This window comes from Rhinopithecus roxellana, chromosome 18 (genome assembly GCF_007565055.1).
Source record: "Rhinopithecus roxellana isolate Shanxi Qingling chromosome 18, ASM756505v1, whole genome shotgun sequence".
Taxonomy (NCBI): domain Eukaryota; kingdom Metazoa; phylum Chordata; class Mammalia; order Primates; family Cercopithecidae; genus Rhinopithecus; species Rhinopithecus roxellana.
Window position 1 is genome coordinate 53,660,282 of NC_044566.1, and position 17,850 is coordinate 53,678,131.

General features: G+C 37.3%; 1 protein-coding gene across 1 annotated transcript in view; it reads right to left on the reverse strand.

Annotated features, from left to right (window-relative positions):
• The window catches only part of FREM2 (FRAS1 related extracellular matrix 2), a 196,017-nt gene that overhangs the window by 6,893 nt on the left and 171,274 nt on the right, over nucleotides 1-17,850 (reverse strand). The window contains exons 13-17 of the mRNA XM_010360807.2: nucleotides 16,247-16,405; nucleotides 14,666-14,969; nucleotides 12,700-12,831; nucleotides 9,654-9,985; nucleotides 1,288-1,480 (exon numbers count right to left, since the gene is read on the reverse strand). Coding sequence (XP_010359109.2) covers nucleotides 1,288-1,480; nucleotides 9,654-9,985; nucleotides 12,700-12,831; nucleotides 14,666-14,969; nucleotides 16,247-16,405 — 1,120 coding nt within the window. The remainder of the gene's footprint in view (nucleotides 1-1,287; nucleotides 1,481-9,653; nucleotides 9,986-12,699; nucleotides 12,832-14,665; nucleotides 14,970-16,246; nucleotides 16,406-17,850) is intronic.

Genomic DNA, 17,850 nt, shown 5'->3' on the forward strand with positions numbered 1-17,850 from the left:
ATCAATTTTTTTTAAAATCTGAATTTACAAAAATGAAGCTGTAAATCGAGAGGCATTACAAAATTGTCAAAATGATGGAGATTCGGACATGCAAATACAAATAGGTTTGAGTTATCTAGAATTATTCCTAATTTTACAGACTTAAAGAAAGCTCTGAAGCCTTCCCAAGAAACTTAGCAGTTTGATAAAATTTGGCTCCAGAAATCAGAAGCAAACAGATCCTATGTGGAGGTTGGGAACCACAGAAAAATCCTCATTAAGATTAACTTAAATATACATCTTCTAAAACAAGACATGGACTTAAAACATTTGAAATAATTAGGAATCATAACTCAGGGTGATCATATTACCTGTCACATGGCTCTAAAATAGAAGCTATTCAAAATGAAACATGGAGAAAAAAGCCAACAACAAAATGAACAGAGCATAAATAGGTTTTAATCCGCTTAAGAGAGTAGATTTACATTTGAGGTGTACAATTAACTCTGTTTTCCTGCTGGCTGATAAAATGTAGTACTGGCATGACACTGCGGATGTTTGTGGAATCAGAACAGTAATACATGTCTGAAAAAGAAAAAGCACGCATCCTACTAATGGATTTATTAGATTGATGCTTGTGGACTTTGAACTATGAGTCTAACATGGAGATTGAAACCAAGTTTTGCAAATGCTTGCGAACTTGAGCTAGTGACATTCACAGAGTTTGCAGACATTCAGCTAAAGTATCCCAGAGTAACAGAATTTTAAATCAGAAGGAGATATTAGAAGTTTTGTCTATCATCCAGAAAAAATTAAGTCCCAGAAAGATTAAGCAATATGCTTGAGATCTCACAGCTAGTTAGTTGTAGAGTCATGACTAGAATTCAGGCCATGATTTGTATTTAATTTAAATGCACTTCTTTTTTTCTGAAATAAAAATGTGTAACTTTTTCCCTTGGTCATTTCTTATTTTCGTCGGAGCTTCCTCTATCCATTTTCTAGAATCCAGAAAAATATATATGTTGTGTTATGTAACACATAAATAATTAATCACCTAAAATAGATCGCAAGGATAAAATATGCATGAAATATATCGTTATATTTAATAATCCCATATTACACAAATTTAAAGCCCTAATGTGATTTAAAGTTTTTTTGATGAAAAAGGTAAAATCATCTTATTATAGAATAGAAAAAGAAAATCTACTGAAAGTTGCTTGTACTACTTTTAGCAATGGCAAAAAAATCCTCTTAAATAATCTAAATAGGTTACAAAACTATAGAGTGTTCCAAGTCTTCGGAACTCACCTTGAAGTTCAGCCTCTGGGGGGCTGCCAATTCCGTCATTCCACAAGATGGCAGTGTCGTACACAAAAGTTAGACGAAGCTCTGACTTCAAGTCAAAATGCTGCCAGCCTCCTACCCCCACGGGGGAATGGAATACGTAGGAAACATACAGAGGGACTCGAAGGGTCACATAGGACTGCACTAGGTTTAGGACCTAAAACAATAAAATTACATCTATCAACATGACTCAGTGTTAACTAAATGAGCCTCATTTTGTACAAGCCATTTTCTCCTTTCGCTTAACTGAAGATTTTGAGTAATCACTGAGAAGAGGAAATGAGCATTTTATAACACGGTTTTTCCCTCACTTAATTTTGGATCGATTAAATAGTTGTTACTAACCACCTTTATTGGCAACAAAGGATATGTACCAGAAATCCTTAAGACAGTGCATTATTTTGAGCATACTATACTTACAAAATCCTCTTCACTTTAGAACAGTTTTATGAAGATAGTTTACATACCATATAATTCACCTATTTAAAGTAAACAATTCAATGGTTCTTAGTATATTCAAGGAGTTGTGCAACCAACACAATCAATTTTGGAAGATTTTCATCGCCTCCAAAAGGAAGCCTGTATTTATTAGCAGTCACCCCCTAATCCCTCCTCCCCGCCAGTCCCTGGCAACCACTAGGTCTTTATGTATTTGTCTATCCTGGACATTTCATATGAATGGAATCATACAAAATGTGGTCTTTTGTGATAGATTTCTTTCATTTAGCGTAATGTTTTCAAGGTGCATCCATATTGGAGCACGTTTCAATACTTCATTCCCCTGTTACTGAATTGTATCCCATTGCATGCAAACATTACATTTCATTTGTCTATTTATCACTTCATGGCCATTTGGGTTGTTTCCAGTTTTTGGCTATTATAAAAAATGCTGCTATGAGCTACTTTTTTATTAAAGGAATATGAAACATAGATCTGGAAGCAAATATATTTAATAATGATGTATAACATTTATAATATCTCAAGAATAATTAGTTGAAATGAAGTGTCTTGCCTTGAATTTTATGTTTTCCTCTTTCTGGTATTTAGTAGATGGGTTGGGAATAGTGGAGGATAAACTAATATTTATTTATTGAGTACTTACCACATTTCAGAAACTGTACTAGTTTCTCAATAAACACTATTTAATATTTTCAGTCTCCACCATAATTATATTTGCATGTATGGATGGATAATTGGATAGTCAGTGGATGACAGATAGAAAGAAAAGAAGATAAAATTAAGACTCAAAGGAAAAAGGCACATGTCCCACAGTATTCTCGAAGCCTCCTGAATGGCTCGGACAAGATCAGAACTCAGCTTCTGGCCCATGTTTTTTCCTATTCTGTCATACTTCATCGTATTCCAAACAAAGATGAAGGCAGTCCTAAGGTCATCTAACAAAGGTTATCATATTTAATTCTCAAAATAGCTCTGCACGATAGTAGGACAAATACAACCAGCCTCTTCTACACAAGAGGAAAGGACTTAGGTCAGATCACACTCCATAGAAGTTTCAGTCAGGCTGTCTGATAATGGTCTAGTTCTCCTTCCACACTGAGCTCACAACAAGAATCATAGGCATAAGTTAGCAAATAATTTAAACCACGAGAACTATAATTTAGAACATTCTTATGAAGTTAAAAGTAAACTGCTCATGTCACAAAAATGATGACCTGGATCCCTAATAAAAATACATAGAAAAGAACCATCAACCAAACAACTGATTTTATTCTTAACTGTATAGTATAGTAGCTAGCAGTCCCTACTACCTGTTAGCCTGGCCAGCGGGAGAGGTGCTTTTCATTAAAAGTCCTTTGAGACAGTAGTTTCTATGGGCAGCTGTTATTACTTCATTGAGCCATTGATTTTGAAGTGCAGTGAAATGGACAGTGATTAAGTCAATCCATATGCCACTAGTTCTTAATATTTTGCCTTACACTTTTAATAAACCATGATTTTAAAAAATAATTAGGCTTTAGGCATAGATTCCCAATTAAACTTTATAGGTGCTAAGAATACTCTTTTCCAATATTATACTCTGTCCATCAAATGTTACTGAGTATGCTATTTTGGAGGGAATTACTAATATTCACTTCCTAAGAATAAGTTACTTGGAGCACAGCTCCCCGACTAATTCTTGTTTGATTTTATTTGATGTTGTGGTAAACTAGAGTTTGATCATTTTTGACACAGAATCAGCATTCCATTGCATTTTCTTAGTACCCATGGCTAGGTCTTCTTTCTGTCTACTTAGAATCTCTACCTAGAGGAACTGGAGCCTAAATGAAGCTACCTTGACCATCTAGATCACCTACCTTCTTCAAAAGTGAAGAGTGCAATGCAATCATTCAACTTTTAGATGTCAACTTAAAACGCACTTAATTTTCTTTCAGCCTATCTCACAGGACTTTTCAAGGTATTTGTTTATAATGAAAGAAATATCTGTCAAATCTTAACGAAACCGAGACACAATGAGTGATTTCATATGTCCTCATTGCTGTTTGAAGTTTCTCCATCAAAGGCAAGCAATACTTTAAATTCCATATTTAAAAGGAAAGTGTAAAATGCAAATATCATGGAAAAAGTAACACACTGTCAAATTTATTCTACTACACACTGGGGTAAGTATATATCTTGCAAAATAATTTAGAGTGGCTTACATATAAAAGAAAATCAGTGTACAAAGTATAAAACAGTGGGATGGAAAAATGACCTCTTCAGTATGTTCCAGCCTCAAAGTTTCATATTTCTAAATCAAATGCACAGTAAAAAAGAGGCATAATTATTCCTCAAAGCAACTAAGAAAAAAAATTTGTTTACTTTTCCAAAATTATGCTATGTCTTCTCATAAGTACATTATAATTTCATGTTTTAAGTGAAAACTATGATTGGGGTTGCGTGTCTGTAGCTTATTCATGCACAGTTGCTGTTTACCTTACAAATGGGAGAGTTAAGATTCTACGTTGCAAAACAGCGAGCCAGGACAATAAAAGGTCAAATGATCTGCAGTCTTCAATTATTTTAAAAAATTGGTTTCAAGAGAAAAGCTACCAAACTATTCGATAGTTCTAAGAACTTAATTTAGCTTTAATAACCATTTTGCCTCTGAAGCGTTTTTTATTGTGTACCCAAACAACTTTAAATTTTGTTTACAAAATACGTGTCACACATAAAGGTAGAGTGGAATCATTTATTTAATTCATCTCTATTTTGCTTTTCCTGCTATTTATCTGTGTTTATATTTTAGAAACTAATAAAATCATTTTAGAGTCAAATATCATCAGAGAAATTCCAAATTTGTTTTTCTCGGCAAGTAAAATTCTTCACTTTTATGAGTGATGATCTGACTACTTTGTTGCTCTGTAAGCTTCTTGTCTGGTGTCCTCATGAGCACTTGGTATATTCCCTGGCACAGAGTAGGTGTTCGCTGAATATTTCTTTAATGAATGAACATACAAATAAATGAGATGGCAACATCAGATATAGTTTTAATAACAGCTGAAGCTAGATGTAGCCTAGCTGCATAAAAGTCAATCACACTTCATTGCTGTTAACAGATAACTCTCCTGTTAACTAATAAGGTAAATCATCTGAATTGGGAGGTTGGAGAAGGCAGAAAACCCTTACAGAGTGTGTTAGATTTTCATTTACAAAGAAAAATGCAGGAACTTGACAATATTTTATGGTAGTAGCTTTAGCGACAAGAACACATGTAAAAAATCAATTATCTATCATGTTGTTCCTAGCAAAAGCAATTACCAGTTGATAAAATGTGTTTGCACAGTGATTACCTTGAGCTAAGATGCCAAATTTGGGAAGGACTGGAGGAGGGCAAGTAATGTCTGCTAGGCGCTTGGCCTGGGCTCTGTGGGACTGAGGACAAACAGACGTGGGTCAGCACTGGCTTGCTGCAGGGGCTGTTTGCTGAGGTGGTCAATAAAACCACGAAGCCTCTCACAAGCACATGGAGTCTGTGCTGATGGTTTGCTTTTTATTTTTCTCCATTTTTCCATCCTTAATGCTGAAATGCAAAAGTTTGGAAGGCCCTCATGACATTCTAAAATAGAGTGTAAAGTAGAATTTACCAAGCATTTACTTTGCTTTCCTTCAGGTGCCATCTCATGAAATATGCTTGCATTCAACACTGATCTGCCTGTATTCAGATGAAGCTGTTGACCACTGTTGTTAGGACATGGATTTGCACCGTTTTACAAATAGAGGGTGTGGATGTAATCTGGCATGTATTTTCATGAACGCGGTCAGGCAGCATATTTGTACCAAGAACAAAGGAAAAAGTTCATCTGGGTTTCTTGCAATTGAATCTGTGACCATATCCATTCCTCACCTTCACTCACATTCAATTTAATGCCCAGATAAGCATTATGATGTGTTTAACAGCTTAAGTTTATAAGCTACATGAACCTGGGCTGGTTATTTGAATTCTCTTTGCTTCAGCTTCCTAATCTGTAAACAAACAACAAACAACAACAACAACAAAAAAGAAAACAAAGAAAAAAGGCAAAAATAGTACTTAACCCAAAGGGTTGTTCTGAGGCTAGAATGAGTTGAAATATACAAAGTATTTAGAATGGCAGGCATGTAGTAAACGATAAATAAATGTAAGCTATTACGATTATCATTGTCGTTGCTGTTATTGTTAGTACTATTATTATTTTGTTCTCTTCATTATAAGCCAAAGCTAATGGAGGAAAATTAGGGCAATATCTCAGAGGGTTGAATTTCTTCTACTTTAATTTTTATTTTCTTCTCCCTCACCTATGTGTAAATCATATATGTGTGTATGTTGAGGTGAGGGTGTAGGAGAATATCAACAGCAAGGGGAAAAGTAGAAGCTTAACCTCAAGGAAGAAGGTAGAAGAAAATGGGATGGCCATCTGTGATGGTTAATTTTTGGTTTCAGCTTTCCCAGATTAAGGGATACTCAGAGAGTGGGTAAAGCATTATTTCTGGGTGTCTCCATGAGAGTGTTTCCAGAAAAGATTGGCATTTGAATCTGTGGACTGAGTAAGGAAGACCCATCCTCACTCAGTGTGGGTGGGCACCACCAAATTGGCTGGGGCCTAGACAGACAAAAAAGGAAAAGAAAAGGACAAAAAGAGTACTTATATCTCAAAGGATTGCTGTGAATTCTCTCTCTCTCCTGGAGCTGGGACGCTCTTCTTTTCCTTCTCTTGGATGTCAGAACTCCAAGTTCTCTGGTGTTCAGACTTGGGGACTTTACCTGGGTTCTTAGGCCTTTGGCATCTTGGAGTGGGCCATGCCACTGGCTTCCCTGGTTCTCCATCTTGCAGATGGCCTGCCATGGAACTGTTCAGTCTCTATGATCTCGAGAGCTAATTCTCACAAGGAATCCCTTCTCATCTACCTATTCCATCTCTGGGGAGAACCCTGACTAACACAATATCTCAAGCTTCACTCCAAGAGAGTAAGCAACATGTTTTATTAAATTCTATTACCATTTAATTTACAATAAGGATTTTAGAATTTTATAACAAGATCCTAAAATCTCAATGATTTACTCTGAATCTGGTCATCACTCTGATATTGATCATCATGGTTATGCTATTAAATTTATGTTTAACAATGCAAAAGCAGAAGTCTTTCAGAAGGAACTCATACAAGTTAGCCATCTTCCTTAAGAAAGTAGCGCAAACTATTAAGAACTGAATTATGTTGTAATTCTTATATTGTACTCCCTCCTAATATGGAACGTAAGCTTTTCTAACAGGCAAAACTTAACTGAAAACCTACAATTGCTGATTTTCACCTAATGGAGTAGAATCGTTGTCAGCTCCAATAGAGAAGCAGAGTAATGACTTTTCTAGCCGGCAGAAGTCACAGGAAGAAAAAAAATACTGAACACAAATAATTGGATACAGGAACTGGAATTTAAAAAACTTAGCAAAGTATAGTCACTTTAGCTAATCTAAATTTTAGAGTAAGATTTGATTTGAAGAATGAACACAGCAGAGGGTGTGCTTTGCATTCAAAATAAAACAGCCTTGCTACATTAAAAAAGTGGACAGATATCATAGGATAAAGCTTAGGCAGGCAAGTGCAGGGTTTTTATTATTGATAGAAAACGCTACCTGGGTAACATGTACAAAAGATGGAGAAGTGCTGCCACTTTGTGGAGACGATAGAAAACATTGTTAAAGGTAAAAACAGACTATGAACTAGATGAGATCCACAGAGAAGCTCAATAGCATGAAGTCATTTTATTTATTTATTTTTTTTTAAATTTTTTGAGATGAAGTTTCACTCTTGTTGCCCAGGCTGGAGTGCAATAGCGTGATCTCGGCTCACCACAACCTCTGCCTCCCGGTTCAAGCTATTCTCCTTCCTCAGCCTTCTGAGTAGCTGGGATTACAGGCAAGCATCACCATGCCCGGCTAATGTTTTTTTTTTTTCTTTTTTTTTTGTTGATGGAGTCTCGCTCTGTCACCTAGGCTGGAATGCAGTGGTGCGATCTTGGCTCACTGCAACCTCCATCTCTTGGGTTCAAGTGATTCTCCTGCCTCAGCCTCCTGAGTAGCTGGGGTTACAGGCGCCCGCCACCACACCCGGCTAATTTTTGTATTTTTTTTTAGTAGAGATGGGGTTTCTCCATGTTGGTCAGGCTGCTCTTGAACACCCGACCTCAGGTGATCCGCCAGCCTCGGCCTCCCAAAGTGCCGTGATTACAGGTGGGAGCCACCGCGCCTGGTGTATGAAGTGATTTTAAAACGAATGAGAACTACGATGTAATCCTATTTCTATATCCAATTTTGTTTATGCCAATAGATGCTGTGATGTAAGCAAGAATCGGAGAGAAAAGCAACCAGAAAGGAAATAGAAAGAATTTAGTAAAGGATTGGAAGCAGCTTTGTATAGAAGACCTGAAGGAACTAGAGATACCTGATCTATAAAGAAAAAGGCTAAGGTAGATTTGTTAACATGAGCCTTTATTTTTCTTATGGGGATTGAATCTTTATTTTTCCATGTTTCTTTCAGGTGGCAAAAACAGGTTAGGAAAGAGGAATCTACAGGACAAACACTTATAAGTGTTTAAGTAACTTGTTCAAAGACATATAGCTAGAAAATATCAGAGCCAAATTTTGGTCAGCATTTGCTTGATTCTAATATCCAGATTCCACCATTTTATACTGCCTCTCTATTGCTATTTCTATTGGCATTTTTAGCAATCCCTGCAAGTTACTAAATATTGCTGCTTTTTGACAAGCTGGCCATGGTCATGTCTCACCACCTCTGAGTCCAATTCAACATCAACACCAGCTGAGCTTGTCGAAGTCCACAGCTTTACTCTGGGATTACCTCATACTAGTTATCTAGTTTTTCCTTGCTACTGGTTGTTGTATATTTCAACACCTTATAAATATAGCACAAAAAATGCAGCCTCACTTTAGCTCAATCTGGAAGAGCATTATATAGTCTGTATACCATTCAACACTTCAACGCATAAACCTACTTATGTAACTCCTTGTTTAGTTCAGGTAAGTTACAGCATTGCTTTTATTTCAAATACTCATAACAATTTTAAATCATGCCCTACATATTTTAGGTTCTCTATTGTAAACCTGAAGAAGATCTTGCTTCCTTATCATTTTAACAACTTTGTTGCTGATGATGGGGTAGGGGTGAGGATTGTGTGTGTGTATGTGTATTTTATGTGTGAATGTCTGTGTAGTATGAAGAAGAATCAGTAACTGTAGAGTGAAAATAAAAATAAGCTTTTAATAAAAACACTTTCGACTATGTTAATAATAGATAAACGAATCAAAAAGCGAGAAAGAGGAGAAAAACAGAAAGAAAAGGAAGGAGAGTAAAAAAGGAGGCTAGAAGAAGAGAAAATTTTATAAAAGGAAGAGAAGAAGAAAGTTAGAAAAGAGGGAGAAAAATTAGACTGACTCCTAGGATTGTAAAACCTCATATTAGGTGGCTCATGATACAACATCACAGGCATCTATACATAAACACAAAAAACAGACAGTGTATACTTTGAAGAGAAGTCAGTATTTGGATTTTTATAATATCAGAGTAGATTTGAGCTTCAGGCAATAATTATACAGCATCCTTTTGACATAGATATAATATCTCTAACACATTGTCCAAAACCACATATATTCTGGTCCATTGTTCAGAAATAGACATGGATTTTAACACCATGTCAGTTGGCGGTCCCCTGTTGTCAGTAATGACCTACACCACCAAGATGGAAAACTGGAGTTGGGACTTAGTACAAATCTAATGTGACAAAACAAACCAATTGGTTTGTACAGTGACCAAACTCAGGTGTTATAAATCTGTACCTGTCCATCCGTTCCAATGGTGCCACCACAGTCAGCAAGGAGTTCTGACATGTCATAGTAGCTAACGAACTCCCATAAACAGGCCTCTAGGTTCAGGTTCCGGTAGAAGCGTAAGGTATTGGAACCTCTGATAGACAAGCTGTACTGGTAAGGATATGTCTCTCCAATTATTTCCGGATTTTTGGTAGCATCAGTCAAGAAACCATAATGAGTCTTCACTTCAGTATAATCCAGGAGGTTGGAGCACTTGTGGTTTCCAACTCTTGTGCCGTCAGGGCTGAGGGTGAGCTCAAAGTTGGAAAGCTCTCTAGTGGAGATCACAGGGAGCATGCCTATGGTAAATCGAAATCACTGTTAACATTCTTTCAGGTAGCCAAGAATTTTGAACACTTTAAAACTTCTTTATCTCTTGAGAAAACAACTGTCATAAAATACCATTCAGCAGTGATGACCAAAGTGGCGTCCAGGCCCAGCGATGCGGCTCACGCTTGTAATCCCAGCACTTTGGGAGTTCGAGGTAGATGGATCACCTGAGGTCAGGAGTTCAAGACCAGCCTGGCCAACATGATGAAACTCTGTCTCTACCAAAATTACAATAGCCAGGCGTGGTGGCGGGTGCCTGTAATCTCAGCTACTTGGGAGGCCGAGGAAGGAGAATTGCTTGAACCCAGAAGGCAGAGGTTGCAGTGAGCTGAGCTCGCACCACTGAACTCCAGCCTGGACAACAAGAGTGAAACTCCATCTCAAAAAAAAAACCCCAAAAAAACAAAAAAATAAAAAAGTGGTATACTAAGAACCCTGGGGTTCCCCAGGAAAATTTCAAGAGATCCATGACTTAAAAGCTATTTTCATAATGATACTAAGTTATTATGCGACTTTGCCACCCATATTCTCTCACAAGTGTGGTTTTTCGGAGACTACAAGATATGATAAATTGCAACAGATTGAATGCAGAGGCAGAGAATCCAGTTATCTTCTATTAAGTCAGACATTAATGATACTTTCAAGAATATAAAAGTACCACTCAATTTTTTTTGTTGTTTTATAACATAGTTTTTTTAAAGGATGTATTTCATGTTAATATGTAATGTATTTCTTTTTGTTATTTTTAAACAAGGGAATAAATATTTAACAATTCCTCAGTTTTAATTTAAAATCCAATAAATATTTATAGATATCACCCATATAAACAAAATTTCTTTGAGATCTTCAATAATTTCTAAGAGGTCCTGGATCATAGAAGTTGAAAACTGGCCATGCATGGGGGCTCACGTCTGTAATCCCAGCACTTTGGGAGGCCAAGGCGGGCAGATCACTTGAGGTCAGGAGTTCGAGACCAGCCTGATCAACATGGCGAAACCCTGTCTCTACTCAAAATACAAAAATTAGCCAGGCATGGTGATGCATGCCTGTAATTCCAGCTACTCAGGAGACTGAGGCACGAGAATCGCTTGAACCCAGGAGGTGGAGGCTGCAGTGAGCTGAGGTCGCGCTACTGCGCTCTAGCCTGGGTAACAGAGTGAGACTCTGTCTCAAAAAAAAAAAAAAAGTTTGAAAACTACCACCATTATATAAGTACAGGCTAAAGACTGAAAATTTGTTCTGTAAAGGGTCAAATAGTAAATATTTTAGCATTGTGGTCCCTGAGGTCTCTGTTGACTGTTCGGTGCTGCCATCAGAGTGAAAGTCACTACTACGTGAAGGAATAAACATAACTGTGTGCAATAAAACTTTATTACGGGCCATGGGTTTGAATTTCATACCATCTTTATGTTTCAGAAGTAGACTTCTTGTTTTTCCTTTTTTTCCCCAAACATTTAAAAATATAAAATATATTCCTAGCTTGCAGACCATATGAAAACAGGGAGCAGACTGTATTTGGCCACAGGCCATAGTGTGCTGAGCCCTGGAATGAGCAATACAGCAAAAGACTATGAACCAGGTCTTCTCTTTGAGCCTTTCCCACCTTTTCCTCTCAGATTCACTCGGAGCAAAACTCCAGCCCCACAGAAGAAGTGGTAAGCCTCAACGACACTTCTGGCAGAACTGTGGCTACTGAACATTGAACACTGCATTCAGAAAATGCAAAGCCAAGTCCTAGGAGCGGCAGAAGAGACCACCCTTTCTTTTAGGAAATAACTCTTATCGGTCTGTGTTTCCCTGATGGGTCCCTACTCAGCCCTTTGCAGCTCAAGTCACACCTCCACATGGACCTAGAGATTGGGTGGTTCAGGGACCAACATTATGCTATCAAGGAAGGAATGCAGATTCCTGACCACCTGCCCTTTCAATCCCCAGAAAATCTCAGGTTTTGATAGGCAGACATAGCAGATGTTCTTGTTCTGGGGGAGTAGATTCTACCTTGTAGCTCCTAATCATATTTCCTCTCCCTTAGCTACATAAAATATAACTAACATACCAAGTAATAAAATTAATATGAACAATTTGCTACAAGTGTAAAGTGAATTGAGTGGAAAATAACATGAAAATGCCTTCTGCAGATGGTAAAATATTCATGAAGTATGATAAAGTTATTGATACACACATTCTGGTCACAGCTCCCTAGCCAGAGAAAATAAACACAATATATAATACCTGTTAGTTTTATTTTTTAAATTATATTTACATATCTAGGAAATGTCTTAGTTACATGATAAATATTGAGAGAGACATAAAACTCCAGCTATAAAATTGCAACACATGTTGAAGGTAGGCACTAAGATATCAAATACTTTACTGTAACTTCAAGTTTACAATTGAAGATGCATTTGTACTCTTTCATAAAAGCTAGACTATGTACCAGTCTTGTTTTATCATGTCTGGATATGTATTACATCTATCTAACTTTAAAGAATGCTTACATTGCCATAGTTATAAAAACTGTGTAGAACAAAGCTAAAAAAGTTGAAAGAAGCAGAAGGACTTGAAGCTCAAGTTGCAAACTGAACATTTGTTGAAGCTTGGTTATTTAGAAGATGAAGGAAAATGCACCAGGTAATGAGGAGTCCCAAACAATTCCACAGATTTGCTTACCCAGGTCACCTACCATCTATGTGTGGCATTGTGACAGTGAGCTTGATAAGGTTTGTGTAGTCTGGGTCCTCAGGGCCTGTGTAGCGCAATTTAGCTGAGAATGGCTCTGCCCCAACTACCCCAGGTACACGGGGGTGACAAAGACCTTGAAAAAAAAAACCATATTTATGCGAAAAGAAGGTAATCAATAATACCTAAAGAAGGTTTTAAAAATATGAGCTATTATTTTTCTATGTACTTTAAACTTCTCTGTGGAGTAGGGCATGGCTAAGAGTTTATATCATGTCATAAGGAATTAGAAGGCCACAGGGTGAGAAGTAATCACAGCAGACAGTTTAGTGGCCACTTGATAATTTAGGAATTGTTCAAACTTTGAGAAAAAGTAGTTACCATTCAATGTAACTTAATGTGTGCTGGTTACTCTAAGTCATGGTCATATTCACAAAACCATTTAAATATAAAGTATGAACAGATACAGTAAAAATGATTGAAAGTCAGTAGGATAAAAGTAAATGTAGTTAAACCAAGTAAATTTTATTTTTACTGTAGAATAATATGCTTATCGTTAGTTATGTTTACACTACTTATAAGTGAACAAAACTAAAACTGCTCATTTTAGGAACGAAAACTAAAGTCTCCTTAAAAATCAGAGAACAAACTGTGTACAGTAGACTTTTCTCTATATATGTAATTTTTTACAGTATGTGTATTATACATTATACTCCATTTTATATTCATCTCTCTTTCTCTCTCATATCTCTCAGTGACCTTCAAGAATTTGGACATGAAACTCTTTCTCCAGTATTTCCTTTAAGAAAACAGTGGGTTTTTTATTTGAACATCATGAAAGGGACCAAGATGCTGAATTATCATTTGAAGAGAACTTGGAAAGATACAATTGCTTATCTATTAGTATAAAACAGAGAAAATAGACAAATATTTACTAGAATAGCAACGAAATCAGAGGCAGGCCCCAGCATAGAGGCCGTCTGATTTATGAAAAGAGAGAATCATTTTAAGGCATTATTTAAATATTTGATGCTGAATATACAGTAGTCGCAGATGGGACATATGACCTCTCTTTATGCAGCAAATTTACTTTTGAATGCAGTATGCAAATGGATGATTTAGAAATAGAATCATATATATGCAACCGTTTTTAAGAAAAATCTCATTAAAAAATTATTCTGCAGTGAAGGATTTATTTATACAGTGGATTTCCTGTCTTTCCAATGTCGTCCCCAGCCACGTCCTATTCTCCATCCCCAATGTGCCTTTGCTCCAGCCTTAAATACAGTCTCTTTTAATACGAAGGTGTTCATTTGCACATACCCCTCTACCCGGATTGCCCTTCCCCTCCCGTCCCCAGCAAAATCCTACTCACCCAACAACCAGCTGAGCTCCCGGCACGGCATGAGCTCTGTTCAGATCTGAGCCTTGCACACCATTTTGCCTTGTCTCCTGGTTTTTCCTCCTCTCCCTCTCAGAAGCTTCCCCATTTCTCTGCTTGCCATTCCCAGAATATCTCACATTCTTTCTTGCTTTTACGAGTTGTTGCTCATGCTTGGTTTCCTCTACTCTTTCCAGATTCAGCTTGAGCCTCCCCTCTTTGATGAGCCTTTCCTGACCCACTCAGGGTAAAACTAATCACTTCTACCTGTGCATTCCTGTGCCCTGTCTAGACTAAAATGTGTCCGCATCTTCAACTGGACCAAGAAATTCTCAAAAGCGGGGATCCTGTATTCTTTATTTTATTGCCAGCAAAAAGCATTGTGTCTGGCATATAATAGGTACTTAAAGGTGGAATGAATATTTTGTTTTCTAATACATAATTTTGTAAAAATAGATTTTAGTTTTTAACTACTTACAAAATACATGGAATATGTGGGACATTTGGAAGTCTTAATAACCAGAAAGTAGACATTTGTAATATTCCACAGTATTCCAGTGATCTTCAGGGGAAAATGGCAATGACTGACCTTCTTCTCTGCTGATGGTTACAGTAGGGCTCATGAGCTCCAGGCCTTCATCCCCGTTGGTGTTCACAGCACGAGCCGCGCACTGCACCCGGGAGCCAGGCTGAAAGTATATAGAGTCCAGCGTGACCATCTTGGATGATGTAAAAAAGGTGTCGAAGTCCACTTCTCTCATAGGGCTGGTCACACCATCAGGGCCCGCAGGTGCACTAGTCAGCCACCGGTACCGGGTCAAAGTGTCATTGATGTTCTCACTTGCACAGATAGAGCCTGTTTTATCATAGTCTGAATATTTGGGGTTGCAAGCCTATGGAAAACAAATGACTGTGTTAGGAACACAGTGTAGAACAGTGTGGAACGCATTCTTCTCCTGTTCTCTGTCATCGAGTTTTCACTGCGGATTTCCCCAATTTCCACATGCTGTTCATACTACTTCCGAATTTTGATTCCCAGCCATGATAGTGTTTATAAATGCTGATCTTGCATTTCAAACAGCTTATTGGATGTTTCTATTTCTAACTTAATACGTGTAAAATTGTTATTTATATCATAATGTCTTGAATCATCAGGTTTGCCAATTATCCTTATTCTCTCTTTTTTCCTCCCTCCCTTCCTGTCTCTCATCTTACCCCCCTTATCCAGTGAGTCAGGAACTCGGCTGATTATTCTTTTGCAATATTGCTTAAGTTGATGCCTTCCTTTCCACTCCCAGCAGCACTTCTCTGTCTAATTCAGGGTCTTTTCTTCCAGTCCACTGACACACGACTGCCCTGTTAACCTGCCAGCTTAACCCCTCTGATCATTCTCCTGTGTAAGAACTCTTCGCTACACAACAAATGAAGTCCAAATTTCTTAATATGACATTGAAAACTCCCTATACTTTGACACCAAATTATCTCTGCCTTGTTGACTCAATTAACATGCATTGTGTACCTTTTATATATAAGTGATTATAGAAGTGCTGTTGTGATATAAAAATAAGTAAGTCATAATTTTAGCTCACAAGGAGCTTACAATTTAGAGTCAAGAAAAGGTAAATTTTAAAAGTAGTGATAATTTGCTATTTCTTATGCTGTTTGTTTCTAGCTGTAGCTCATGTTGCAATCCCTTCTTCCTAGAATGACTTTCCCTTATCAGACTTGCATCCTAAATGATCAAAATTCCCCCTGACCATCCCAAATCTCCCCTCATATATGGACCTGCAGCTCTGACTTCCAATTTGTATCATTTTCATGATAGTGGTTATATCTTGCCTTATATTAGAGTTACCAATTCCTATATTCTTTTCTTCATCTATAAATCTCTTGAATGCAGACCTCATATTTATTTTTCTATTGGTGACAGACTGAGATAACACACTGTGTACACATCAGTTAATGAACCTTTGCTGGGTGAAGAAAGAAAAAATGGGAGCTTTATTTGATTAGTGTTATATTTGCAAAGTTCAAGGCTTTAATTAAACCATGTAGTATTTTTCTACTTTCATTTCCTCATAACAAAGCCAATGCTATATTGATTACACTCTAAAGTTATTTGAAATAATTATCTTACAGTTTTCCTCAATTTTGTGAATCTCCTACTCACTGTGATACAGATGACAGGATAGCCTGACACGGGTCCAGCACTCTCCTTAGCTTTGGAAGTGTCATCATACATCAACAGGGATACAATTTGAGGGACAGAAGGAAAAGTGACATCTGCCATGCTGCTCATTTCTTCTATATACACAATGGCTTTGGTCACCTAGAAGGAAAAGATAATTATCACTGATTAGTGAAATATTAAACTTTTGATGCTTCTACCATACAGGACAATACTCACGATCCCTGGCAAACCCATGGCCTCGTTATGATGCAAAGTGTCATACTCAGAGCCCCTGGAGAGCAACTGGCCCTAAGTGGCCTGGTGCACATAACCTTGGCACCTTGTTCACATCTTATGGTTCCAGGGAGGGCAGCTGAGCCCAGGGCAGTCAATCCAAAGGTTGGCCAGCGGCCCACGAGGTGTTCGGGCTCTAATTTTTTTTTCTCTCCAGTTGTGATGACAGTAACTAAACCTGTCTTGGGGTTGTGAAGGGAAATTTCATGAAGGAGTCAATTCTTTGACAGTGGGAGTAGAGCTGGAGGGCATTCTGAAGGAAGGAAGATTAGAGAGGTCATGGGATAGTGTGAGCCTGGGTGAAGCAGATGCCAGTAATAAGAAATTTTTTAAAGCAGTCAAGGGCAGAAGGCACCACCTGAAACCCAGGCAGGGGAGAATTTGAGTTCCAGACAGAAGAGGAATCCATGAACACTTGCTGCTGGGCAAGGTGACAAGAACACCTTGCTGTGAACTTGCCCTGACTCCCAAATAACCTTCCAATATCTGACTAGATAGCATAGTTTCCCAAACTATTTTTACATGTATATTTTTAAAAGAAGCTTTCATCACTGGAAGTAACTTGAGTGAATATTCTTTTCACCCAAAAGAATTTCATATGCTACTACATAAAAATAATAATAAAAGATTCATCTTATGTGATGAAGACACAAAACTATATTTGATAAAGATTGCCCATACTTGAATTTTAAATAACTTGATGAAAAGCAAGGCACTGTAGTAGAAAAACCATCAAGCAGTAAAGATTACAAAATGATACAAATATTTATGGAAAAAAGTTTCCCAGCTTAAACTCATACTAAAGTGAAACAAACAAAAAAGTAATACAGCAAATTTAAGCAAAGATATAAAAAATTAATACATTCCAAAAAGACATGTAGTTTTAAAAATTATTTCCCTTGACAAGGTCAACATTCTGTGGAATTATGTTCATTTTGAGGAAAATCTGGTTAATGAGACAATATAAATTAAGTAAGTATAGACAACAAGATTTAGGACTGCAACATTTTGATCATGAGGCTGTGGACATCAAATTCTGATAAAGCCAGGGGAAACAGATCGTGATTTGGAGGATTAGCAAACTGCTTTGTGGGTTTGAATATGTTTTATGAGTTGTGGCACTGAATTAATAGTTCCCTCTTTACTCTGAGATGCTACTTTCTCTCTGATGGTTAATCCCAAGGTCAATCAATTATTACTGACTGCCATGGGGAAGGGAAGTGCACTGGTTTGGGGCTCAGTAACTTCAGTCCTTGAGTTTCAACACATATTTTTCAGAGAAAAAGATAGGAATTTCTTGACTATGATCT